The following is a 27,543-nucleotide window of genomic DNA, read 5'->3' as shown; positions in this document are numbered from 1 at the left end:
ATATGACCCTTTGAGAATCTCGGGCACTTAACCTGTGATTCCTCCTCCTGCCTGCCCGAGATTATTCTAAGGATATAAAAGGGCTTTGTAAATAAAGGCGCTGGGCGAAAGAGTGGGGAATAGAAGCAACCGCTGGTTTTTATTACTTTACTACCGTCCTCATTTTGTACTTTTAAGGCTCCTCCATGCTCCTTCAATCCCTAAATTCTCTTAAGTTAGTACCATCCTGTGAGAATTTACCGATCCGGATTCCACGCCCCTCATCTTTCTCTGTTTCTGCTCAATTCTCGACCCCTCCCCTCCTCGTGTCTTTGACCTGGGAGACTCGAATTCAGAATTCAGATCCGGAAACAAAGAGGAGAGGGACAGACTAGGGGAAGGAAAATGTATTTGTCTAGGCTCTGAGCGCATGCGCTACTCCTCCTCGGACCATTTGTGCTGCTCCCCTAGGAAGGGTGGGGTGGTTGTTTGCCTGACGGACTGAGTACGGGTGCCGGGCGGGTTCTCGCGGAAGTCCATGCGCCATTGGGAGGACCGCAGTGGCTTCTCTGTGTCCTTGTTGCTCAGGGCGTCATCCTGGGTCATTCCTGAAGCAGGAACTGGACTGGGGCTGACACCGGGCCTCCTGCGTAGCCGTCTCAGTGCCTGTGTGACCTCCTCGCTGGAGGGATGTGGCGACTACACCGGGCCGCCGTGGCCTGGTAAGTGCAGCCTCCGACCCAGCCCCGTTATTTCTGGGGCCTCCGGAAAACCGGGTTGTCCCGTCACTATTAACAAAATGTGCAGATGACTCTCAGTAGAGACGGTGGGTGATTGGAGGATTCTGGGATATTTTTGAGGAGTCAGAGTCACAGGAGCCCTGAGTGGGCTTACTTGAGGTGTCAGCTCCAATACTGACCCTTGTCCCTGTTCCTTTGCCACTTGAAGATTCTGCGCACCTTTCAGTCTCGGCCTGTCTTTCTTATCCTTTTGTCCCTGCCCTTTTCACCCTTCTGACCTCGCTGTTAACTCTGTCTCTGGTTGCTTCTGGCGTTTGCCCTCTCCTTCCCGGGTCTCTGATTCTACCGATGTGTCACCCTTTCTGCATCTCTCTTCATTCTTCTGTATCCACGCCAGGCCTACATATTCCTGCATGTACTCTAGCTTTACTCCCTGGGTGAAGGGAACTCTGCCTCTTTACCTAGTCTGCTGAGTGAATGTGATTTAGAGTCAGATCTGGAGCAGAGGTGGTGTTTAGAAATACAGTCTTAAAGCTTGTTTTCAGTGTTTAGGGAGGGAGACTTGCTTTTGGATGCAAGGTGTTAAATGTGGCACCACCATTCTAATCACATTGTTATTGTTGCCCTGACCTGGTTTAATTGTAAGTAGAAAATCACACAAGTCTTTTCATTTCTGTGAGTACAACATGCATTTTAATGAGATTAAATATGACTTTATCTTTACAATGTCCTTTGATACCTTCAGACTTACTGTTACAGGCATTTGATAAGAAGTAACATACATACCTTAAGCAAAGTTTAAAAAAATTTGGTTTTCCTGAATTCCAAACCTCTAAACACCTGTCTTGATTTTTTTTTCAGAACGTTTTAAATGGTGTAGATAATTTATACTGTTTATAAGGAATAGAATCTATTTATTTTATGAAACTTAACTTGAGACTAAATTCAGAACTGGATGGCATACCATAGTTATATATTTGTGAATTAGAGTAATTGAGTAAATTATTTCTAATCTCATGGAATTTTAATTTTAGTTAACCCACAGCCTTTGCTACTGAAATAAATTATTTTCAATCTTTTTATTTCTATTCAGTGTTTACTGGGGAAGCATCTAATTTTATTTCAATAGAAAGAGAAAACACTGCAGAAAATAGCATACTTTATTGGAGCAATTAAGATATGTAGGAAAAACTTTAAAAATGAGTTTAAAAACAAAGTGATTAATAACATATTTGTTTATTCACTTGGATGCTGTTGGGCTAAATTGTTTCTAAAGTTACTATGGACTCCATAGAGTTGTGGCTTTAAAATGTCTTATGTTGATAGCACAGTTTAGCTACTGGCAGAAATAGAGATGTAAAAGGTTCCAAGCCTCAAGCTCTGGAATTAGTCTTTTACTGTAGTCCCTTTGCATATTATGAAGGAGTACATTTAATTCTCTATTTTCTCACAGATGGGAACATAAACATTTTTTGACATACATATCTAAATACATGCTGATAGCCATGTAAGAAGACCAATGACCAACATTCATTTAGGTGCAATAAATATTTATGTAAAATTGTTGAAGAAAGAATTACATATTAGAGACCGGTATACAGGTGAAAAAAGATGGTGAATGAGAGAAAATAGATGATTTCGGGGTGGGGGAATCTTGTGTTGGTTTATATTTGATTTTTAGTTTGGTCGAATATAGAAGTCTGTTCAAAATTCTTTTCCTTCTGAACTGTGAAGGCATTGCTACATTTTTTTCTAGCATGTTTTGTTAACTAATACGAACTCTCAGGACAATACCTGTGTGTACATAGGTATTCTGTTTTTTCCTTCATGGAAGCTTTTAGGATCTTGACCTTATCTTAAAATTCTAAAGGCTTTGTCTAGGCTTGGGTCTTCCCCTTTTCCTATTCCTCCTCTCCCCCACCCATCTGGCCTGGCATTCAGTGGGCCTTTCTGTTAAAAAGAGTCTTTCTTCAGTTCTGGAAAATTTTTCTTCTCTTATTTCTGTATTTTTCTTGATTTATTTTTCCTGTTTTTTTTTTTTTTCTTTTTTTTCTTTTTAGGCACTTATTATACAAATATTGATCTTCTCAGATTGATCCTGTATGTTCATGATTTGCAAATCTGATCTGTACTCATCATCTGTTAATTATGCATATACCACAACATGTGTATATGCATACTTTTAAAAATATTATAAACGTACCTCTGTACTGATTAATTATTTGCATAAGAAATCTACCGTAACCTAATCTTAAAGGATGATATACAAAAATATATATATAGAAGTTTTGGTGCTTTCTTCTCAAATCCCAGTGAATCATTGTATGCATCCCGTGTATTGCATTCTATATACACACCCCATTTCAGATACCACTTTGAGTGACTTAACTTTCCTCTTACATTTTCCACTTTTTCCCTTATATTCTAAGTTCTAGAGATTTTCCTTAATTCATTTTCAGGTGGTGTTGCTTTTCTTTCTTTTTTTTTTTTTTTCGTATTGACCATTACAGCTTTAATTTCCATGAACTCCTTTTTAACATTTATTAAACTCTTAAAGGCATGTGTGATTCTGTAAACTATGTATTGGTCTTCAGTTGCTATCATTAACAACCTGCTTCTATTTTATATCTGCAATATCTTTAGGAAGCCTGAGAATATTAATTAGAATTTCATATCTCCTCTTTTCTCAAGATTAATAATGTTGTTTGTCTTGGTCCTCATCTTAAGAGCTGCTGATTTTCTACAAGGTCCTGGTTATCTAATCATATTTAAACATGAAAGACTAATGATTGACATAGATGCTTGTGTCTACCCCTGAATGAGGAGGCCGATTTAGCAAACTGTGTTCTATGTGTATGATGTATGAGTTAGCAGGCTTCGTTTTAGGGCTTTTAGGGAGTGGGCAGGCTATCTGATCTTGTTACAAATGTCAGTATTGTTGGGGCAAACTCTGGAAAGAATCCTCTCTACTACCCCATTATACACACCACACTCATGCACTCACACACGCACAGGGAATCCTTAGCTCTTCTCTACTAGATTGCTTATCCTGGGTCAAGCGTTGCTATTAACACTCAGCAGCATTGGATTGAGGTGGAGAGTTACCCAAGCCACCTTTCCCTGGTTGGTGCTTCAATAAATCTTCATTTCTTCTCCTCTTTTTATCTTCTTACCTGTCTCTCAGGAGGACCCTGCTGCTGATAAATAGTCTCTCTTGTATGAGCATTGATCTTTTAGGTCATAATCATGAATTGGAAGCTCTAGAAATAATTCTTGAGAATGCCTGTCCAAGTACTAGGATTTTGCTTTGCATTAATTTTCTCTTCCAGAGGACTAATTGAAGAACATTTTACATGTAGTTCCTAACTTGGATTACTATACACTTTATCTCTGTCTCTGTTCCCACCCACTGCTATTACTGCCACCATCGCGGAAATAGGAATTTTAGAGGTTTGGAAATAAAAGAAGAAGAAAGTACAGTAGGTTCTCAGTGTCCAATATCGTTTCGTTATAATGTTGATGAGATGCCATAGGAACTTGTTTATTATCAATTAGCCTATGGTAAAATTAGTTTCATTGTATGTACATCATTTGGCTTAAAGTTGCAGAACTTATTGATGACATTAAGTGAGGATTTATTGTAGTGAAAGACAAAAATATCTTGGGGATATAACCACTCAGTCCGAGTTTGAGTTCATTTATTTAGATATATATTTGAGTTAACGCCTTTCTAAAAATGGCAAATAATTTTTTGAGGGTTAAAGGGCTTTTCATTCATACATTAGTGGAGGTTAGTATAATTAATGTTGAAATGACATTTATTGAGCACTTTTTCTATGGTCACTCCTAGGTTCTTTCACCTTTTTTTTTTTTTTTTTTAAATTTTGCTCTTTAATTCTCCCAATAGCATACATTCATTCAGCAATTTATTGAGTGTCAGTTATTTGCAAGGCATTGGGCTAAGGCTTTAGAAATACAGTAGTAAGCAAAACAGGAACCTGGCCTCTACTGATAAAAGATTGCATTTTATCAGTAGAGAGAAATATTAATCCAATAAATACACTATTATGTAATACGTATTTTATAAGCACTGAAGAAAAAATAATGGGAGCCAAAAACTGTAGCAGGGAGACTTGAATGAGAACGAAGTTTCAAGAAGAGGAGGGAATGCTTGAGGTGAAACCAGTTGTGACAGGAATTAACTGGAGTAATAGGAGTTAAGAAGGTAGAAGAATTTGTCTGAGAAAGTCCTGAGGTGGGAAGGAGTATGGCACTGTCAAGGAACTAGATGCAAACTCGTCTAGTTTGAGAGGGAGCAAGGCAGGAACCAGACCTTGGAGGGCTTTATAGGCCAGGAGTTTGGATTTCATAGGGGGAGACATATAAACGATTTATGCAAGTGAGTAACTGTGATCAGATTTACATTTCAGAAGAGTGCTCTGGTTGTGCTGTAGAGAACACCTTGGTACAGACTGTTGTAGCCGCCCAGGTAAGGAATGGTGGTGGTGAAGATGGGAGAAGTAGAAGATTTGAAATCTGTGTTGGAGTAGAATGAACAGAACTCGAGGGTAAGGGAAGTATCAGGAATGACCCCCAGGTATGTGGATTATGCCGTTGGATAGGTGCTTATTCTAAGATAGGGAGTACTGAAGAGGAGGATCAGGATTTAGGGGGAAGGAGAAGGAGAAATATCAAGGTTTTGGACATCTTGAATATGAAGTAATTTTTTGCTATGTAAGTGGTAATGTTAAGTAGGCAGTTGGACACCAGGATCTGGAACTTAACTATTTGTATTAGACATAAATTTGAGAAACATGGGTATGTAGATGGATAAGATTGCCTAGGAAGAACATAAGCAGTGAGAAGAGAAGTGGGTTTAGATCTAAAGCTAAGCCTTGACGAACATTGTCAGATATTACTGAGAGAGTTAAAATGAGAATTGAAAAACCAAATGCTCTTTAGAAAGCTTTTGGCTCACTCAGTAAGAGCTGTTTCACTGAACTGATACAAATGGGAATCAGATCGGTTTGGCTTTTAATGTGGTAGCTAGAGAAGGGAAGTGTGGTCTTTTTTTCTTCTCACCTTTAAGATGAGAGAGACTTGACTTGTGATTCCTGAAAAGGCAGAAGAAAACAGAATTCCAAACAGGATCCCTTGCTGTAATGTTACACGGGTCCTGGGGCAAAGGGACACCTAGAAGAATAGGTATAGGTGCTGTAGGTAAACAGCATGTTTCCCTCTGATGGCTTCTGTCTTCTCCATGAAGTAGGGGACAAGGTCATCCACTGAGAGTTGGAACAAGTATGGGCAGATGTGGGAGGTTAGAGGGGAGTGGAAAATATCTGAAATAGTCTTAGAGTAGAAGAAATGATTGAAAGAAATGAAGTAAGCTTGCAGGCAGTCTTGAGGGCCTAGTGAGCTGTCTGTCCAGTAGGTGTGATTTTCTTCAGTAGTGCTTCATTCTCCTGGTGCAAGCAGGGAGAAATGTGATAATAAGGTTCATCCAGGATTTCTGTTTTGCCAGTCAAGTGACAAAAAAAGTCAGAGGGCAAAGGAGTCTAGAGTATTTGCAAAATAGTTATTGAAACTATGATGAACTAGGGGATTCAAAGGAAATTAATAGGTAAGAAGATAGAAGTCTCAGTGACTTGGGTGTCCCAATAGTGTCAAAGATTGTTATAGTGAAAGCGGATTGTGGTCAGAATAAGATACTTGAATTGGTGATTACTGACTGTTACTCTGATATAACTATTATTTCAATTTAACAGACTGAAAACCTGAGGCTTTGGTAAATTGATAATTTGTGTTTGATTGTCCAACTTGTAAGCAATGAAACAATGATTGGAACCAAAGTTTATCCAACTCAAAAGGCTTAACCAGTAGTTCATAAAGATCTATGCACCCCTATGTTCATGGCGGCACAATATACAATGGCCAAGATATGGAAGTAACCTAAATGCCCATCAACGAATGATTGGGTAAAGAAGTTATGGTTCATATATACAATGGAATATTACTCAGCCATTAAAAAAATGAAATCCTACCATTCTCAACAACATGGATGGACCTACAGTTTATTATGCTGAGTGAAATAAGTCAGACAGAGAAATATAAATACCATGTGATTTCACTTATATGCGGAATCTAAAGAACAAAAAGAACAAACTGATCAAAAACAGACCCATAAATGTAGAGGACAATCTGGTGATGGCCAGAGGGGAGAGGGTTTGGTTGTCTGGGAGAAAGGGGTGAAGGGTTAAAGAAGTACAAATTAGTAGCTGATGGACACTGGGATGGGGAGCACAGCATAGGGAATGCAGTTAGCATTAATGTAATGGCTAGGTGGAGAGCCAGAGGAGAGAAAGAGCAATTAGGGGGATCATTTATAAACTATATAAATGTCTAACCAATGTACTGTATACTTGAAACTAATAATAAAATTAAAAAAAAAAAAAAGACAAGTGGATGTAGGGATAGAGTTGAAAGAAGTTTGAGCTAAATGTTATGGAACTATGAGCTGTTCCCACAGTTGATAAATCTCTTGAGGTTTTTTATATCTTTAAGTGATAACTTTAGTTGTCCCAGGTAAAACATTATGGTTGTTATTTACCCTTTTCCCTCCTCCTATGTCTAGTCTGTCATTCCAGTATCTACCTCTCCCTTCCCTTTCTCACTGCTGCCAGCTCACTTTAGTTTCTTCTCATATCTGGGCAACTGAAATAAGATCACCTTTTTTCTCCTCTTTTGATTAACTTACCTGTCTCCTGATCTAACATTGTGGCTTTGTGATTCCGGGCGGCATAACAAGTTACCACATACTGAGTGGCTTAAACAACAAACATTTATTGTTCACAGTTCTGGAAGCTGAGAAGTCCAAGATCAAGGCACTGGCAGATTTGGTGTCTGGTGAAGGCCTGCCTCCTGGTTCTTAGACGGCCATCTTCTCACTGTGTCCTCCCATGGTGGGGAGAAAGAGTTCCTTGCTCTTGATCCCCTTAAAAGGACACTGATCCCGTCATGAAGTCTCTATTCTCATGACATGTACAAACCCAATTACCCCTCAAAGACCCCACCTCAAAATACTATCAAATTGGAGATTAGGCTTTAACATTGCCTTTAATATCTTTTTAAATTACTATTCATGTTATTCTATTCCGAAACTTTCAGTGGCTCCCTACAAAATAAAATTGAAACTCAGCCTGATGTTAATTGGCTCTGTAATTTGTTTTTAGACTACCTCTCCAATCTCACCTTCCACGATGAACCTTCTTTGCTAGCTTATCAGGTCTCTTGTCATTTCATTGTCCTACCTCTGTACCCTTACCCCACCTAGATTTCTTGCCCCATTTTTGACTCTTCCCACCGAATTAAGTTTTACTTGGAAATTTTCACTGACCTCAACCCTTAGGGATTACTCACTTTCTTGTGAACTCTTATACCACTTGACTGTCTCTGGCACCCTTGACATGTTATTAATTTTCATGTGTGTATAGTTGCTGGAGCAGAGTCAGTTTTGAAGCTAAAATGTGGACTTTGCTTTTTATATATGCTGAGTTTGAGGTCAGGAGAACTTAATTTTTTGGTTAATAAAAGAAGATAGACCTTTTTATAAGATAGGTAAAATTATGATTTATCTTGGAGTCAAAGCTTTAAAAAAGTGTACAGAATGTTTAGCAACTTCTAAAAGGAAATTATGACTAGAAGTATCCTTTACATGTAGAATTAAAAATGAGCAGTGTGCCTAAACCCACAATGTGTATTTTCTCCTACTATTAAATCCTATTTCCCTCAGATTTCCAAAGTTGTAGTGTTTCTAAAGAGTCTTAAAGCAAGGCCCAGTGTCATCCTTAGTGTTCCAGAGCAGGTGACAGGTGCTCTAGAATGTCACCTGTTTGCATATCCACTGTTTTCCACACTCTTACCCACTAGTGTCTTTTGTGGAAAGAATTAAGGCTTTATTGTTAGACTGAATTAAATTTCAATCCCTCTTCCACCATTTACTCGTCATTCTACCTTAGGCAAGACAGTTTAAAAAAGCAAATTGGTAAAATTTGCTTACTTTACTGGGTTTTCTGAGAGGTAATAGTCGCCTTTGTGAATATATCTAGCACAATGCCTGGCATTTCGATACTCCTTTTACCCCGCCGTCCTTCACAAATTGTTTGTGTCTTCCTTGATTCCTTTTTCTTAAGTTTCTAGTCCCATGTAATTAAATGAATTAATATTTTAAAACTACTTAAAACTGGGCCTGGTTCATAGTAAGCACCATGAATGTGTGTTGAATAAGATAAATAATCAGGCATGTGGTTGTTGGTGTTTAACTTCCATTGTCTGCCAGGAAAGAGAAAAAGAGAGCTCAGACAGTAACATGTACGTTCAGATTCTCTTCTCTTTTAGGTTTTTTCTGGGGATCCAGGTGCCTGAGGTGTTAATGATTTTTTCTTAATTTTCATCCCTGGCTATCTCGCAATTGTGAGACATAGATGAGAGGGCAAAGAATAGCTGTTTTAAGCTGCTGGAGTTTCTGTGCTTGAAAGCAAAAGTTTGCATGCATTGTTTTCAACTTTTACTTACAGTGAATAGCATTGATAAAGTAAGTCCTCACCTTATTTCTTTTCTGTTGCAATTCCTTGGACCAAGATTGTAGCCCACATATCGTAAATTAGAGGACGGGCTCTGGAGTCTCACTGCCTGAGTTTGAAACCACCTTTACTCCTTATATCAGTGTGCACTTAGGCAAGTTGCTTCAATTTATGTGCCACCTTTTCCTCGTTTGTAAAATTATCATAGGATTATTAGCAGGGTTCATTGAGATAGCACATGCTACTTCGCTGCCTGGCACCTAGCAAATGATTAGTAAATGTGAACTATTGTATGACATAGTGTGGTTGGCCATATGTACACGCCTGTGTGTTTTCCCTTTTGTATATTGTTCACTTTGTTTCATTTCCTTTATGTGTTGGTACCTTGTCTGATCTTTCTCCCATACCCATTTTTCTTTCAGTGAGGTCTGCCAGTCCCTAGTGAAATGTAGCTCTGGAATAAAAGGAAGCTTACCACTACAAAAACTGCATCTGGTTTCACGAAGTATTTATTCACATCATCCTACCCTAAAGCTTCAAAGACCCCAATTCAGGACATCATTTCAGCAGTTCTCCTCTCTAACTAACCTTCCTTTACGTAAATTGAAACTTTCCCCTATTAAATATGGCTACCAGCCTCGCAGGAATTTTTGGCCAGCAAGATTAGCTGCAAGACTCTTAAAACTTCGTTATCTTGTACTGGGATCTGCTGTTGGAGGTGGTTATACAGCCAAAAAGGTGAGTTTAACTTTCCTACTGCCTTTCCAGTTATTCTGCATGATTATTTTAAGTTTTATAGCATAAATAACTTTCTTTGGTGCAATAAAACATAATTGGATGTTTAAACATTTATTGTGTCTCTTCTATATTCTAGATTGTTTTAATGGTATGAATAGTAATAAGAAAATGCCTTTGAATCTTGGTTATTATTATAAGAGATAAATATGGCCTCGTGGAAGGAATACTGTGCTGGGAGTGAGAACACTTTCATTTGATTTTTCAATTTTCTCCTTTGGTAGCACTGATAAGAAAGTTAAGTGGCCTATTCGTACAACCACTTCCTGGGTGGGACCAGAGGCAGGGTGTCCTGACTCCTGGTCTGTCTTCTATTCCACAGTATTGTTTAAAGCCAAATCATGAAACTTGTTTAATATATTTTGAATTTTTACAGTTTTCATATTCAATAAAAGAACATTTACATTTTTATATGTTTGCATGCTAATTTATTTTTTAAGAGTTGAGGCCACTTTCTTTTCTAAAAGTTTGAACATAAATATATCACTTTAGTAGTTTAGATTGTTTTAATTAAATAAAATAGTTTTTTATATTTTTATATGTCATTCAAGGCATTTGATTGGCATACTTTCTTATCTTTTAGACTTTTGATCAGTGGAAAGATATGATACCAGACCTCAGTGACTATAAATGGATTGTGCCTGACATTGTGTGGGAGATCGATGAATATGTTGATTTTGGTTTGTATCATCACTATTAAAATACTGTTTTTTTGTAGTATCTTTAGGAAAAATAACTTGTGTTCAGATAATTTTCTAACTCATGAGTTTAATGTATAGCAGTTTTATTTTAATGATAAAAATAATAAGAACATCAAAGAAAAAATTATAATAAGAGAAAAAAGTATCCACTAGCCCATCACTTTAACATAGCTGCCACTGTCTTTATGGAGCATTTTCTTTTAATTGTACCTGTTCTTTGTATGTGGTTAATATTTTAGTTTCCTTTTTAAAAAGAAATTGTATAATCGTAGTGTACATACACTTTGATATCTTATCTTTTGCTGCGTCACACACTTTGTCAGTGTTTTTCATGTTGCCAGGCAGCCTTCCCAGACATCATTTTCAGTGTTGTATGTTATCTCGAACAGATAGACCATGACCCACCTAACTAGCTAGTTTTGATTGGATACCTTGATTACCTCTATATTTTGCAACCAGGTTCCTTAAAAGTCTGCTAGTGTCCAGAGTAACTTCTTCATATTATCAGCCACTGTCCCCGCTTTTTCTATTTATTTATTCATTCATTCATTCATTCATTCATTCATTCATTTTTAGGTGAGGCAACCCTTGGTTGACCTCACAGATTGCAAGGACCTTGTCAGTTTACAATCCCTTATTTTTTTTATTTTTTATTTTTTACACTTACAGCACCTGGTCTTCCTAGGTGGTCTCCCATCCAAGTACTAACCATTCTCAACCCTGCTTAGCTTCCGAGATCAGACGGGATCAGGCTTGTTTAGGGTAGCATGGCCATAGACTCCCCCTTTTCTAATAATAGTAGGCGAGGAAAAAGAAATTATATTTGATAACTGTGATTGCCAGTAAGTCATGGAGATCTTAAAAAAATTTTTTTTGGATGAAATTATTTTCCTCAGCCTCCTTTTTAAGACAAATTTCTTAGCTTAGGTGTATATGGGGGTGGAATTAATCTCTACATGCACTCACTAATAGTACTTTCTTAAAACTGCGCTGTGTTGACAAAGGTATTTGAAGAAAACTACTTTTTCAAATTATTTTTTTAATATTTATAAGCAGAGCTTTTTAATTTGATACATTTGACAATTTGGTGTCAGAGACCTAGATTCTACACCTAGACTCCTAGGTTTAAACTCTGACTCCCTTACTTCTTTGCTGTGCGCTTGGATCCAGTTACATAACCTCTGTGCCCCAATTCATCTGAAAAATGGGGTCAATGATAGCTGTTTTGTAGACTTGCTCTGAAGCTTAAGCAAGTTAATACTTTTATAGCACTTAGAATAATAGCTGACACATGTTCTTATTCTGAGACTATTTATATGTTTCAGTCTTCAGAGAAAAGGAGAAAAGCCCTTTCTAATTCATAAGACCCTGGGAAGTTGTACCAGACTTGGACAAAATTGTTGAATGTTCTTAAACAAAAATCAATGCTTGACTATTTTATAACTAAAGCTAGCTAAAATAAAATACAAGCTTGCCTGGGGCTCTTAGTTATTTCCAATTGGTAAGAGATGTGAATCTTTTTAGGGACTATAAAATGAGGGAGAAAAGTAATGGAGTTCTGTCCTTAAATTTGAACTGGGATGTGATAACTTTTTTGAGTTAGGCCAGGTGCTGTAAGAGATGTTTTTCTCTTTTTTCTCTGATTCTTTGCCTCCGTGCTGTTACTTTCTCCCAAAAAGTGTTTCTGATTCCAATCCAGTGTTAACATTGTTAATACAGTGCTTCTTTCTTAAGGCATTTAACTTAAAAATCGAAGATCTCCATCTAAGCCATGGTTTTGGTAAGTCTTTAAAAAATTTCATGGCTTGTAGAATACTATCAGAATAACATTGTGTCCGATAGTTGTAATAGGGAGAAATGGAAAAAAATATTTTGATTTAAATTTATACGTGACTTAAATTTAAATTTTATTGATGTTTTAATAGTCAAATTCTTATTTTGAGATTTTGTTTTTGTCTTCTCCAGAGAAAATTAGAAAAGCTCTTCCTAATTCAGAGGACCTTGCAAAGTTGGCACCCGACTTTGACAAGATTGTTGAAAGCCTCAGCTTACTGAAGGACTTTTTCACCACAGGTAAGGAAGGACCTATATTTGATCTCATTTAAAATGTCAGGAGCCATAGAGGAAAAATAATTACATGCATTTATTTGTTTATTCCTGTCTTTTAAATGAAAGCATTTAGTACAAATGAAAAACAGATTTTCGAAAAAAGATAAACACAAAGTTAGGTTGTGCAGTGATTTTGATTTTTGTTTAGCCCAACAGAATCAAAGTTTGCAAGAACTTAAACAAGCTAGTCTTTAGTCAATCAGGGAAAAAATATCGCTTGTTCTTGACGAGTAGATGAGACTTCCTATGTGTTTGCTTTTCATAATTGGTTAGAGCTAATTTGGTGATTTTAAAACAAATTTAATATGGAGCATAATGAGTAGAATTTACTAAAGTTAATCATGGTGTATTTGCCCAATTACTGCCCTTTCATGATATACATCAAGATCTCAGACATCTTTGTTTGCTCATTCTTGTTAAGTTTTACATTTCTATTTCCCCTTTTGCTGATTTTTCACAGGTCACAAATTGGTTAGTGAAGTCATAGGAGCTTCTGACCTACTTCTCTTGTTAGGTGTGTAAACAGACATTTCTGCTGACCTTAACATGCCTTTTAAATGCTTCTAATAAACTAGTTGCAAATAAAATTGCAGACCAAATTTACAATGCTGCTTATGCTGAATTTTAAAACCTCAGAACCATATTGGGCAAATTCATTCTCCTTTAGGTGGAAATAATAAAATAATTATTTTGTGGTAAAACTAAAATTCCTAAATATATATATGTATTATAAGATTAAAATTATTAAAAAGAAAGTTTGCTTTACCAGAATATTTTCTTGAAATTGATCTGTTTTTGATAATTGAAATGAAAAGTAATTTTAGTTTGTCTCATCTGTCCTGTCATAGTTGACATTTTAAAATTTAAATTTATTTTTTTACTATAAATAGTCTGTTATGGCAGTGGTATATGGCCAGACTGTAAGTACTTTCATGTAAAATAATTCTTATCAAAGATTATCTTATTTTTTTATTGTAATTTTTAGTGATATTTTAAAAAATAGGTTAAACATACTATAATTTTTTTAAAACATTTTGCATAGGTTACCAATATGTTCCTTAAAATTAAAGAATAGTGTTCCAAAAAGTAATACTTGCTCAAAAAATCCATTAGCCTTTTAATTGATTAAATATAATTTGGAATTTAGATTATTGACATCACCGGAGAATTTAAAGGACTCTACATTTATCTTTAAGGTTCACCTGGAGAAACTGCATTTAGAGCAACAGATCGTGGATCTGAAAGTGACAAGCATTATAGAAAGGTAAGAACAAGGAATTCTTCACATAGGTAGTCTTGAATGATTTAAAGTGTTTCTACCTACATGGAAGAATTGAAAATGGCAGCATCTGAGGAGCAAATATAAAACACCTGAGTATTATTACTAATCTTGGTACAAAATGCAAGGTTCTATACAGAAGTTTTCGCAATAGAATTAGAGAAACCCATTCCTTTCAAATATGTTCTGTGAAGTATTAGTTTCAAGAGTTTGTCCCCAACTAAGGAATTTGTTGTTAAATATGTGTGGGAAAAGCTGGTATAAGTAAAACAAGCAGGTTTCTTTTCCCTGGGATTTCTCAGACCTTAATGTACTCATGTGCATTGGGAAGCTCCAGGAAAAGTCAGGGTATACAAGGTTTTCCAGATTTATTTAGCAACAGAACCCTTTTTTATGAAATATCTTTTAGGGACCAATGTTTCATGGCATACAGTTAAGGGAAATATTAAGGAAATTGGAAGCAGATTATTACGGAATAAATTGATTCTATTACATAGATAGTCAACACAATTATGGGGTTATTTAGGGTTTGTCAATTTCAACACATGGATTAACAAAATCCATATGAAAGTTTTAGAAAATTGCTTATGTAGAATAACAAATACATTGCTGTATATATTCATATGTTAACTTGATAGTTCCTTAGTCTTTTTTAATCTTTTAGAATTGGTAAGATAAATGATTCCTTGAAAATTAAAAAATTTGAATAGAAGTTAGCCTATCATGCACAGCTTCTTTTAAGCCCAAGACCTTGACCCTTAATGCATGTAGACTTATTATATACAGAGGAGCTAATGTAACTGGGGAGAAGGAACCTCTGTTACAGATGTGGTAGTGAGTTTTCAAGTGACAAGATTTCTTGTTGCCTAGATCAGTTAAGGGAGGTCTGCATCTTTGTTTTTCTCTGATATGGCCTAGGATCGCTTTGGTGAATGAGAAACCTATTTCAGGGCCTGACTCAGATAATGCCCATAAAATACTACTAAGGCGATAAATGAATAGTCAGTAAATGATCAGGAGCTCTACAATGTAGAAAAAGCAAGAGAATAGATCTCTAGAAATTTAATTATGTTTATAGATTTAATTTTATACTGTAGACATGAAAGCACATGTGTTGTTTTATTTTATAAATTTACTCCTTTGCTTGTTTGAAAATAAATTCCCTTTTAACTTTTTTTTTTTTTTAAGTTTTGGTAATTATCTTGCCCATTAAAAAACTCGAAACTTACTATTTCCAATTATTTGTTGTAAATGCTAAGAGTTGTGATTCAGCTGCTCTCCTTACATGCTAAATCAAATTGTAGCAAATGCTTTTATAAAATTTACTATACAGAAGAAGCATTTACAGCCTCGACTAGTGGTTTTAATTCTATTAATATGCAGCATTATATTTTCAAGGCTTGACTGTTACCTATAATACTTGAGAATAATGAACCCTTCAGACAAGATGTAGAAAAACTGATTTTTAAGAGACTTCTTCAAATTGACAATTTAATGTAAGCATGGAAGGAGAGACCTTAGCATAGCCCTAACCTTTTTGAAATTACTCTAAAACATCAAGTTTGAAAATTTGGGCAATGATCAGAGGTGGTAGGATAGCATTTAGAGTTTAGCTGATACCTTTTTGATTTGTTCAGTCTGGTGTCTCACACACAACCCCAGATTTAAAATGGTATCCAGGATTTGAAGCAGTCATGCCTTCGCTTCATGGTTGTCTGGTTTGTACTTGAGTTTCTGACTCAACTCTAGAAATGTAAAAAGTAAATGTGAATCAAATTTTTTTTAAAAATGTAATAAATTAAAAACATTTCTACAACTAGAACTAAAAAAAAGATTTGTGCTTTCTAATAGGAGAACACATCTGGAGAAGTGCTGGCAAGTAGAGGAACAGTTAGGACCTTTCAAAATCAGCTGAAGTGAAAGTGACGGGGAGTTGAGGGAACACAGATGTCAGATTGTTTGACTTGAGTCAGACAGAATGAACGACATGATGAAGTGATTACCCGTGGTTTCCAGTCTGGGTTCACTATAGACATTTAGGTGTTCTGGAAAATTGTAATGGAGGTCTTCAAAAAGTCTACAAAAAGCATGTCTTTCCATATAACGATATATGGGCTAACTAAACATAAAGTTTCTTTGATTTTACCTGGATTTATCTATCCATTCAGTTTGCGGGCAGTAGTTACATATGTTATGTTGATTAAAAGTTCTGATGTGTATCTTCGATAATTAAAAAATGGAAAAATACTGAAACCACTTTTTAATAAATGCTTTTTGTTAATCAAAAATTTTAAAATGTATACACTGGAGAAAAAATAAGAGAAAGAACCTTTGGTGTAAACTGAATAATATTTTTGAGACCTAGAGACCTTTAGAATTACCAGAAGACAAACTGGAAATCTGAGTGGTGAGCCTATTTTAATGTATTAATGGACTCATCCGATTTGTAAATCAGTAGATTTCTGTATATTGATCATAATATATATATAGTGACAAGACTACTTAGTGTATCTCCTTTTTTAGATTCAGTAAGATTGTTGTGTTCTCGTGAAAATTATTTTGCTAATGAGACATTTTATTGTCTGTGCTTTTGTTGTATTGTGTTTCTGATTAGTCATAAACATGTCATAGAAATAAGGAATATAGTGATTCTGAAGGTTACAAGCACATTTATAACTTACAGAAAATATTCGAAGGACCTTATAAAGCCTAAATTATGAAAAGTGGTATTACTGTTTTAAATATAATTGCTAAACAGTAATACATTACTGCTTTTCCTTTTTACATGTTACTTTTGTGTGGCTTATGTTGTACCTCCCAACTGAAATAGCTTTCTTTCCTTTCCGCTGCCTAATTTCCACTTATCCTTAAAGCCCAGCTCAATAGTCACCTTCATTAAGTCTTCTATAACCATTTTAGTTCCATTAAGTATACTTTTTAACATTTAAAACACTTGCCGTATGAAACGCTATTTACTTTGTTTTCCATTCTTACTGTTCAGTGGAATATTTGTACTGTAGAATCTCTGTTCTCAGAGCTTCAAGGGTAGTGCCGAACTCTTAGCAAAATTAGTTAGTTGATTTAACCCCGTAGAAGAGAGGCTAATTTAAAATAAATAAACTTGATGCTAACAAGAGTGGGCCCAGAGATTTTATATAACATGTCTTTTTGCTCTGATTACCTGTGAATTTCTCTTGGCCTTCGATATTTAGCAAATATTGAGTAGAACAAGAAAGTGAAGGTAGTGCATGTATCTGGTATTCTGAATTGTAATGAAGCACTTTTGCCTAAGTACAATTTATATTTTTGGGATTCCTCATCTAAGAAATATTGTAGTAACTGTGGCAAAATAAAATTTTCACAGTCACTACCATCAATCAGGTAACCACAGATTCAGGAAACTTAAGTTGCCTGAGCAGCTAACAACTAGCAACTTACACTTCGTTAGATTCTTAGCCAGGAAGCCAGATCACTTGTGTACTGGAGTGTAGTAGATGGGAAGCAGAGGGATCAGAGGAAGAAAAGCAGCAAAGATGTGCATGATGAAAAATGGAGTGGTAAAACAGGCAATCTTATTTCTTTAATAATAAGCACACTGCACATTTATGTAATTTAAAAAACATTAAATAAGTGTATACTGTGTATACTCACTTTATAGGAAATTTAGAACAAAGGATTGGTAGAAATTGTAATATTGATAATACTACTGGTAACAGACTAATCTATTTCTCTCTTAAAATTATTATTTGTGGAAATTGTCCAAATGGTAAAATAGAATATGGTATTTGTGAATTGGGGCAAGTTTATCCAAGTAGAAAGGCACATTTCCTTCTGATAACCAATAATACACATTTTCAGCTCATTATAAATATTACGAACAGAGTTACCTATTACTGGGAAAGAAAAAAATAGAAAATAGTTCTTTTTAGCTAGTGAAATAGCAGAATTATTCAAACATGAAAAGTAGTTTAATGGCTAGAAATATTTTTTAAATGGAAAGAGAAAGATGTCTTCACTTTCACAAAGCTCTTTTGGACCCAAGTTACTTATTAAACTAATACAGCAGGAGTTAGCAAACTTTTTCTTAAAGGACCAAATAGCAAATATTTTAGGTTTGCAGGCCCTAAGTTTTCTGGGTTACTCAGCAAGCCCATCATAGTTTGCTACTCCTTCTCTAAAGGGTTATTTAAATATGCTTTTCAAAGTATTGTAACATTATAATCTTTTAAATATAGATTGAACCTGAAGGGTCAAAGGTACTTTGAAAATATTGAGTGCTAACAGGACGGTATCAGGTGCAAACTTTGTAGTCACACGGCCTGCAGTCAGATCCTGCCTTTCATACTTTCTAAGCTGCATGACCTTGGACAAGTTCCTTGCTTCTCTGAGTTTCTGGTCTCCTCTTCTGTAAAAGGGGGAGGGTTATAGTGAGGATTATGTAAAGCCCTTTCATACAAAATCTGGCACATAATAAAACTAAGTAAATATTGGCTACTGAATAATGATGATGACTATGATTATTATTATCTTACCATTGAATTAGTGTATGAGTTAACAGCATATGAACATTATTTGACTAATTTCCTCCCTCCTTCTTAATTTCTATGGAGTCTGTTCTGGAGATTGTGAAAATGGAAGAATGGGTTATAGGGTTGATGTGTAGCTTATCTACAGAATAAGCATTTTTTAGGAAATCTGTTTTGGATTTCATGCTAGAAACTCTGTATTACTAGGTAAAAGTAGGGCGCAATTTGATTCATTCAAGCAATAGACGTGTCAAGCCCTACTCTAGGTTCTGGCTCTAACACATCTACTATGTCAGGCATTATTCTAGGTGCTAGGTATAAAAACAAACAGGATATGGGCCTTGCTCTGCTATAGATTTTTAAAATACTGTTAAAATATATTTTAAATGTACTCACATATAAATGACTTATAATTTCAAGATTATTTAAATTTTTTTCTACCAAACTCATCAGCTTTTAGGTTTTTGCAGCATTTCTAGTTGATATTTTGGTTTCTGGAGTTATCACTGACTTATTCTGACATAATGTTTTTTAAAACTGTGAACACTATATATGAAATATGAGACTATGAGGGTTGCAGTATCAAACTGGCAATAGCTAGAAGATATTTTGAAAGTATATCATCTGTAATTGTTTATAACAACTTATTAATAGCAATTATACTTATATGTAATACATATTTAAAAATATGTGCTCTTGAGAGAAAATATGTCTGAGCTTGGGAAATATTTGTTGGAAAAACTGTATTTTGTTTATTTAAAGAGTATATTTTGCACAGTAAGTACACACATTTATACCCTTCCTTATTCTCCTTGGCCTTAACTTAGAAGCTATATAGCCTATCAATAAGTAGTTAGGGTGAGATTTAATGCCTAAAATTGGATAAGGGTAACATCCTAATTTAGTTGTGTAGTATAATGTAAGTAACTTTTTCTATATCTAATTCTTGTTTTCTTCCTACACTTTTTCAGGAGATAACAGTTCATTTCAAAAATTTTCTCTTAAAATATTTTCTCTTCAATAACAGACTTGGAAGGAAAGTGAGGTGTCACTAGAAAGAGGGTGTTTTCTTGTCATAGATATTAGAGTATTTACCATACAATTTATATATAGATACAAACAATGGATTAGGGAGGGGTTTTTAAGCTATAAATAAAAAGAGAATCATGTGCCTGATAGACCAACACAGTTAAGAAATGTGGAATATTTTCTCACTGCTTTGGCATTTTATAAATTAGAATACTGGTTGGTATGTTAATTAAAGCATAAGCCAACATGGGAATTCTCTTCTTTAAAAGGGAACTGTTTTGAGAAATCTAAACAATAGGTTGATTAGAAGAAGTAACTGTGATAAGTGACTAAATGAATAAGTTGGATTTAGAATAAAAATAAGTTGGATCTTTCTGTTTGATGAAAAACGTGACAGAAAATGATGGGAATGATGAGAGTAGTGAGTTGGCATTGTCTTTCTTTGATAGACTTATCAATGACTATAAAAGTATTTAAAAGATATATTTTCAAAGGCAAGGCCTTTATAAAGATATATTTTTTTGAATTTGGAAACCATTGTTGAAATTTCGGTTATGTTATTTGCAACTTTGATGTTCTCTTACTTGTCATACAGAAATATCCACTAGTTTCATCCTTTGATTTATAGTAAGTCAGCTAGTTTCATTATTGTTGGTGATGATTATAGCCTCTTATGTTACAATTAAGAATCAAACAAAACAAAAATCCCCAAAATTATATGCTAACTCTTTTTTTTAAAATACTTTTCCATTTGTATTTACTTTAAAAAACAAAAAACCAAATAAACCTTTTTATTTATATAAGTCTTTGGGTTACATGAAGTAAACTAAGTTTACTGGGTGAGTCTACTAATTAAAATTTGACTGTAAAGATAACCAGTATTTTAAGAGACTTTCTAATTGTATTATACAAAATAAGATATTTTGGACAGTTATTTTAAAAAGCTCCGAAGCTATCTGAAACTCCTAATTTAGATTATTTTAATGAGTATTAGTTTTCCTAACTTTTTATTTTTATAATCTGGTAAATACTGATCGCATGTTCACCCAGAACACTTCTTATGCAAATTAAATAATGACCTTATTCATTGTAACTTAATATTTTTAGGGTTTCTAATTGAAAAAATATTAACCTTGCGGCTTTTCTCCCACATTTCTCGAGATTAATTAACAAATAGGGCAGCAATTAAAAATAATGTACAGAAAATGATCTTTTTAGTATCGTGTCATGTGTGAGTACATTGTGATAAAAACCACACCAGATTAATATTTCATGACTATTAAATGGAATGAATTTTAAACAGAGAAGTGATGATCATTTTGTGTATAGTCCAAACTAGATTTTGTTTTATTTTTAATTTTAATAATAATTATATTATCTCAGTATCTTAATTATGTTCTTTTATGGTGCTTTTGCTTTAGTAATTGATATGTTCTGGGGTTATATTCTGAGGCTATTTTTATAATGTCAAAACAGTTTATAGAAGGTGAATATTCAATCAAACTACTTATTTGATGTTGTATGAAGTTAAAACAGTACCTAAAACATTATTTTTTAATTTGCAAAAGAAAAAGAACTCTAAATTTTAGTCAAATAAACTTGTGTATATAGGCATGTAGAATATATGGATTAATGTAAATCCTTGATTAACTTGATGCTCAAAAATTCAAATTAATAGTTTTGAGGGACTATTGTTTAATTGAAGATATCAGATATCAAGGAAAAGATTTACTTAAAAATAATAATTTAATAAGTAAATAAGCCATATGTATCCTTCATTCAGTCCTATTAGAATTACGGTTGAGAATTAAAAGATTTAGGCCTGTAAGATCAACACTATTCAAAATTTCAGTTTTGTTTTTTTTTTCCTCATATGTATAAAGTCTGGAGCATATACTAGTTCATATTGGCAATTCAAAAATAAGGGTTGAGGTATTTGTTTTTTTTGAGTTTCCTATTATGAGGAAATTTAGTTAACTACAGCACCACCTCCCTTGAGCATTCCCATTAGTCTAGGTTTTACCATATGTTGATATTACATATCTGGTTGGTTTTATTCAGCAAACAGTCACTTACTGCATTTTTCTTTCACTTTTTAAACTATGCTGTTTTATATTTCTGAGACATCTAATTTTACTGTGGGGGAAAAATGGAAATATGGTACAGAGTCCAATTATATAATGGCTCTAAAGATACATACATGTTTCCATTTTTTGTTGTAAGCTGTCCATTCCTCCCTGACTTACATCTGTTCCTTTCTTGTGCCCCTTGGTTTAACATTGTTCTCCTCCCCAATTTTCCTCTTCTCCTCATTGTAAACTCATGGCAGGGTCTGCTTGGTGAGCTCATTCTCTTACAACAGCAAATTCAAGAGCATGAAGAGGAAGCACGCAGAGCTGCTGGCCAGTATAGCACGAGCTATGCCCAACAGAAGCGCAAGGTGATGGATGGTTTAAGGGGGCTCCCATGCGTTCACATTAATCAGCCATTTCTACCAAGATCATGTCGCCTTAATCTATTCATGGACTCCGATTGTGAGAAATTATTTTTGCTAAAGAAAAAATATGAAAGATACATAATACAAATATGGAACTTTCCTCAAGTGGATAAAATATATATAAGCCAAAAATATATATTTTCTGAAAATTAGATTATCTGTGAGGGTACATGGATTTGCATTTAGAGAATTATGAATGGCAGTTTATTTGGTCCAGTTACTTTAGTCATCCTAAGTTTGTAGGCAACTTGTCTATTTACTTGTTCCCTAAGTTTTCATTTCTAAAATGAAAAAGATGACTGTCTGTGGTTGACCATGTTAAATTGCTTAAAGCATGAAATGTATTTGTTTTAGCCAAAATGGATCAGCAGAGAGCATTCTTATTTTTTTATACAAGAAAACTATTTTGATTTAACTTTGAGACATAGTTATTCTCATACACTTTGACAATTAATTGCACAAAGTTTGTCCTCATTCATCAATTAAGTCAGTGCAAATAAATTTTTACCTCGGACCCACTGAAATACAGAACATTAGAAATTTGATGTAATTCTGATTGCTAGAGAACAGATTTTACTAAAGGTCAGCATAAATATACAAACATCTGGTTATAGGTACAATCAAGAAGTCCTTAAAAATATGCTTTTGACTGTCAGATGATCCCACAGTGTAGATAGAACCCAAAATTAATGTTAAAAAAGACCTTTGAGTCAAAATGAAATGAATGTAATCATTTTAAAGTTATACTCTGAGCTCTTGAAATCAGCTAATTATGTTACATATATCAGAGAAATTTTTAAGTTATATAAAAATCTTAGGAAGAAAGATTCAGTCATACATATAATTAGCTTCCTGTAGGTTCTGATATTGGAATCAGCCAAATTATAGATAATGATTTAGTGCAGTAATTATGTCGGCTAACTTTGTCTCATTTGGTGGTGGTTAATACTTAGTGCTTATCACAATTCCATTTATTTTTTCAGTATAACTTCCTGGCTTTTCTCAATTCCATGGCTGTGGAATCAACTTCTGTATATTGTTTAGCTTTCAGTGAGTGAATAACATAGGTAGATAAAAAAATAAATTATTTTTTTTTTACTTGATTAAAGTACAAGTGTTGTTACCAAGGAAAGACTTGTTTTAAATGGTGCTTTAGCATTCTCAGTTCTGTATACTGTTGAGAGTACCATTTAAATATTGTAACAGATTGGATGCTTAGGCTGATCCATCCTTTTCTTAGCTTCATTACAGAAAGCAGGGGAAGGAACTATTATGTTCTGATATGTTATTAAGAAATATGAATATAGCTCTAGTTAAGGGTTCTTAAGTGTTCATAAAGGTAAAATAATTTGAAAGGACTCTTATAGGTCTGCCATATGAGATACAGTTTAAGATTTTTTTGACTGATGCTTTAGGGGATATTAGAAGTGAATACTATTCATTTTCTACATTGCCAAAGGTAACTGCTCATTTGAGGCCTACTCTAGACTATTTTCAGGCATAGAGATATTTCTATTTCTAATATTTATTGGATTATCTACATAACTCTTTTATGCTTCCCTTCTCCCATTTGTAAAATAGTGACTGACAGGACTGTTCCCCCATCTGTTTTATTAAGGCATACTAGTGGAGCACCAGACGGGGCTTATTCCTACCCACTTTGGAGTTATCTCGTGTGAAAGTAAATGAGACTTCAAAAACCATAACATCTTCCCTCATACTATCCTGAAAGGTAGTTTCCTTACTGTATCTTCCCAACCATTCGCCTAATAGTACACAGATGACTTTTCAGCCCTTCACTATTATAGTGATCAAGATCCTAATTCATAAGATTTTTATCATTCCCAGCATTTGATGTTTACTTGAGGTATAATCCACAGCTACTTTTTGTTGCTTTTTAATCATTCTTTCTCTCTTGTTGAAAATATAAGTAGGTCTTCATTTTTTTTTAATCTTATTTGTAGAGCTAATAAATTTTCCCTGTATCTTCTGAGCAAAGAGTTTATGCAGTGACAGTAGATTAAAACTGCCATTGGTTGTTTTGCCTCCTATGAATATGTACACATACATAGAAATTTTTATAGTCTTTTGTATATATATTTTGGTATTTCAGAATGGCCACAATGGCTTAGTAGCAAGTCATACTTAAAAATTTTAAATCAGGCTTGGTTTTTGTGAGGAGCTAGTAAAGGTTTTTCTCTTTCAGCTTTAGCTTGTTTCTGCGGAGGATTCCGCTCTTTCTCCCATCAGTTTCACAGCCCTGGAATTGTAGAAAAGCTCTGGTTTCAAGACCATTGATACCCATTTGTCAGGGTGAGTTTTAAATTAATTTCATAATGCAAACAATATATTAAACAACAGGACAAGAATTTGTTCATCCTAAGTAGCTGAATTTTACCAGTAAAATACACCTAAATAAAATATACCCAGATTGCTAGTTAAGACCTCAAATAAGTGCCAGATTGAAAATAGCATCTGCTAGTCTCTTAAGAAAATTTGTAAATATCTTCTTATTAATCTCTAACATTTAGTAAACCTAAAAGTTTTCATCTTGTTTCCCAGAAAATATTTGGTGTAATTTTTGACTCCACCACCACCTGTCATGAATTACAACATTAATCTCTGTGTTCCATTAAACGAAGTAGATAGAAGGTAAAACTATACATGAGTTATTCCTAACAATTGTGTCAGAAGGACAAATGATAAATCTAAATACTCCTAAAAATCTGAATTTATAAAAATCTTAAGTCATGATTCCTAAATACTAATATTAGCATAACAATTGTGTTTATAATATTTTAATGACCTTATATCATTTTAATTTTTGTATACCCTTTTTATTCTACCAAATTACTAAGTTAACCTTTTAAGCCCTTGGCTTATAGTAAACATTCTATTTTTTGTGTGTAATTGTATTAGTTTCTTAATTATTTCCCAAGATATAATGTTGAATTATAATGTCAGAATATGTTGCATGAAATCGTTAAATATTCACATTCAAACTAAAACAGTTTTTACTAATACACTTCATACTAATTTAGCTGCAGTTGGATGAATATTTAATGGAACAAAGTAAATCAAAGTGCCTTTTAAAATAAATTTGGAATTTAATCTGCATAACAAAATTTTTATAACCACATTGTTACAGTATGATGGCATGCCATATGATCAAAATGTGGAATTATTTATTTCTTCATTGGCCTTCAAGATTTTGTTCTTTGGGTTCTGAGTTCCTCTCCAGCTTTCTTGTTTCCTCACAGTTGAGGAGACTATTAATAATTCTTGTCCATTTTACACAATGTAGTCAATTGAAAAAAGCTTCTATCCACAAGTCTCTGCTTCCTATACAGGAATGAGAAAACAGCAATACAGTTTGTTTTATGTTATTTTTTCTTTCTAATTACTGAATCATATTTGGAGATTTTTAGGCATAGGCTTTTAAGGAAAAAATAATATGTGCCTATTGTTGCTAGCAAGCATTGTCATTTTTATTTAAGAGAAGTATTTGGGAAAACTTTGATAAAGTATTTGGAAATAGGAACTAAAATCTCAAAATAACTTTTTATTGCATGGATGAGAATTATTGATGTCTACCTTAATAAGCAAATTATTTCAAACTTTTCCATATATATTTGCAACCATGATGTCTCGATTGCTTAAATAGCCAATGAATGAAGATAAACAAGGATTTACATGAATTTTAACTTGATTTTTGTCTCCTATGAAATAAATTCATGTTTACAAATTTTGATTATCAGAAATTAAACAATTATTTTGAAAGACTGAATATGACAGCTTTGGCATTCACTAAGGAGTCAAAGCACAGTTATGTGGATTTGTCATAAATGACATTTTAATTATAATTGATCATTGTGTTTTATATTTAGAATTGTGACTACTTTAAAGCCTGTTATACAATAAAGTTCTTTGTTGTTTTTGGATATTTTAGAGCTATTAACATTAATAACAATTTGAAGTAGTTTCCGCAATACCTGTGGATTTTGTTCTACTTTATGTCAAATTAATTTTAGTTGCTTTACTCGACTTCATTGCTGCTGATGCATTCGCTACATTATGTATGGGTTAGCATACCTTGCACTGGAACTGAATTTAAAAAAATCATCTCATTCCATTCTGAGCTCTGAAAATGCAAGTCGTTTTTTGCATTTATTAATACTTCCTAATTATAGACTAGAAATGGATGATATTCGCTTAAAATATACACTATTGCAATGAACTTTTTCAGTAGTTGTAAGTGATAACATGTATCCGACTTCACAAAATAATTTCTGTAGGGATATCAATACCTTATTTCTCCAACCATCCAAATGCCTGTGCTTGCACACAGAACAACCTATGAAGAATATAATTACCATATGTGTTGATCTCTTATTTTTCTAAAGAAGTGACTGGAAGGACAACAGGAAAATGGTTGATTTTTAAGAGGTTTACTTAATATAAAATTTTGAGGAGCTATTTTTATCGATGAGATGGATTTAAAATTTGATTTGGTTAAATATGCATATAAAGCCAGTAGTTTTTACTCTTAAAAATACTTTTAAAAAATTAACTTACTTTACACTCTATATAAATGTAATTATAATCAAATCAATTTAATTTATTTAAAATATTTAGGTGTCAGACAAAGAGAAAATTGACCAACTTCAAGAAGAACTTCTGCATACTCAGGTAATTGTCATGAGTAAAAAGAACCAGGGACTTTATTATATGCCAATGTAAGTTTGATGATGTGGAAATTTAATTTTTTAACAAAGCAAAATTTGGAACAGTTTATTGATATGACTTTATTATCAATAGACAAATGTAAAAGCTAATTGGGAAATAAGGAATAAAGAAGGAACTTGATAAGTGTAGTTGACTCATTTATGTATAAAACCTCTTTTTGAGTAAATCTTTTGCTTCTAATTTTAAAGAAACGCTGCCGTAGGAAAAAAAAGGGGAAAGTGGCTGTCTGCATGTCAACTTATGCTTGCGTTTTTACATTTATAGGCTAATTAATAAAGTAACAGTTAAAGAAACTGGACTTGAGTCTACCATAGTCTAGTGGGCCCTCTGGAACTTTTCCTTTGCTTCTCTAAAGCCCAAAAGCAATCAGATAATAACTTTTCTAAAGATATTTCTGGTGCTACTTTGCTTATAGTTGATTATAAAATTATTATTTTAAAGACCTGCGCAATGTAATGAGTTGGTAACATTCTGATGCAAAATTACCTTATCACCCACTCCATTGTTGGTTATTCTATATACATAATAATGATAAGTAATTAAGAAGTTTTTTTTAGGTT

The 27,543-nt window shown here is 33.9% G+C and overlaps 1 protein-coding gene and 1 pseudogene across 1 annotated transcript in view; one reads left to right on the top strand and one right to left on the bottom strand.

Moving 5' to 3' along the window:
- The first annotated feature begins 462 nt into the window (after positions 1-462).
- The window catches only part of OPA1 (OPA1, mitochondrial dynamin like GTPase), an 82,276-nt gene continuing 55,195 nt past the window's right edge, over positions 463-27,543 (top strand). Inside the window, 8 exon segments of the mRNA XM_006906170.3 lie at positions 463-701; positions 9,724-10,039; positions 10,680-10,776; positions 12,763-12,870; positions 13,367-13,420; positions 14,103-14,170; positions 22,070-22,180; positions 26,873-26,926. Coding sequence (XP_006906232.1) covers positions 670-701; positions 9,724-10,039; positions 10,680-10,776; positions 12,763-12,870; positions 13,367-13,420; positions 14,103-14,170; positions 22,070-22,180; positions 26,873-26,926 — 840 coding nt within the window. The 5' untranslated portion in view covers positions 463-669.
- On the bottom strand, positions 11,458-11,576 carry LOC112474007 (annotated as a pseudogene).

This window comes from Pteropus alecto, unplaced genomic scaffold, assembly GCF_000325575.1.
Source record: "Pteropus alecto unplaced genomic scaffold, ASM32557v1 scaffold311, whole genome shotgun sequence".
In the NCBI taxonomy this organism is placed as follows: domain Eukaryota; kingdom Metazoa; phylum Chordata; class Mammalia; order Chiroptera; family Pteropodidae; genus Pteropus; species Pteropus alecto.
The sequence above is the reverse complement of the archived record's forward strand: the minus strand, read 5'-3'. Positions and strand labels throughout refer to the sequence as shown.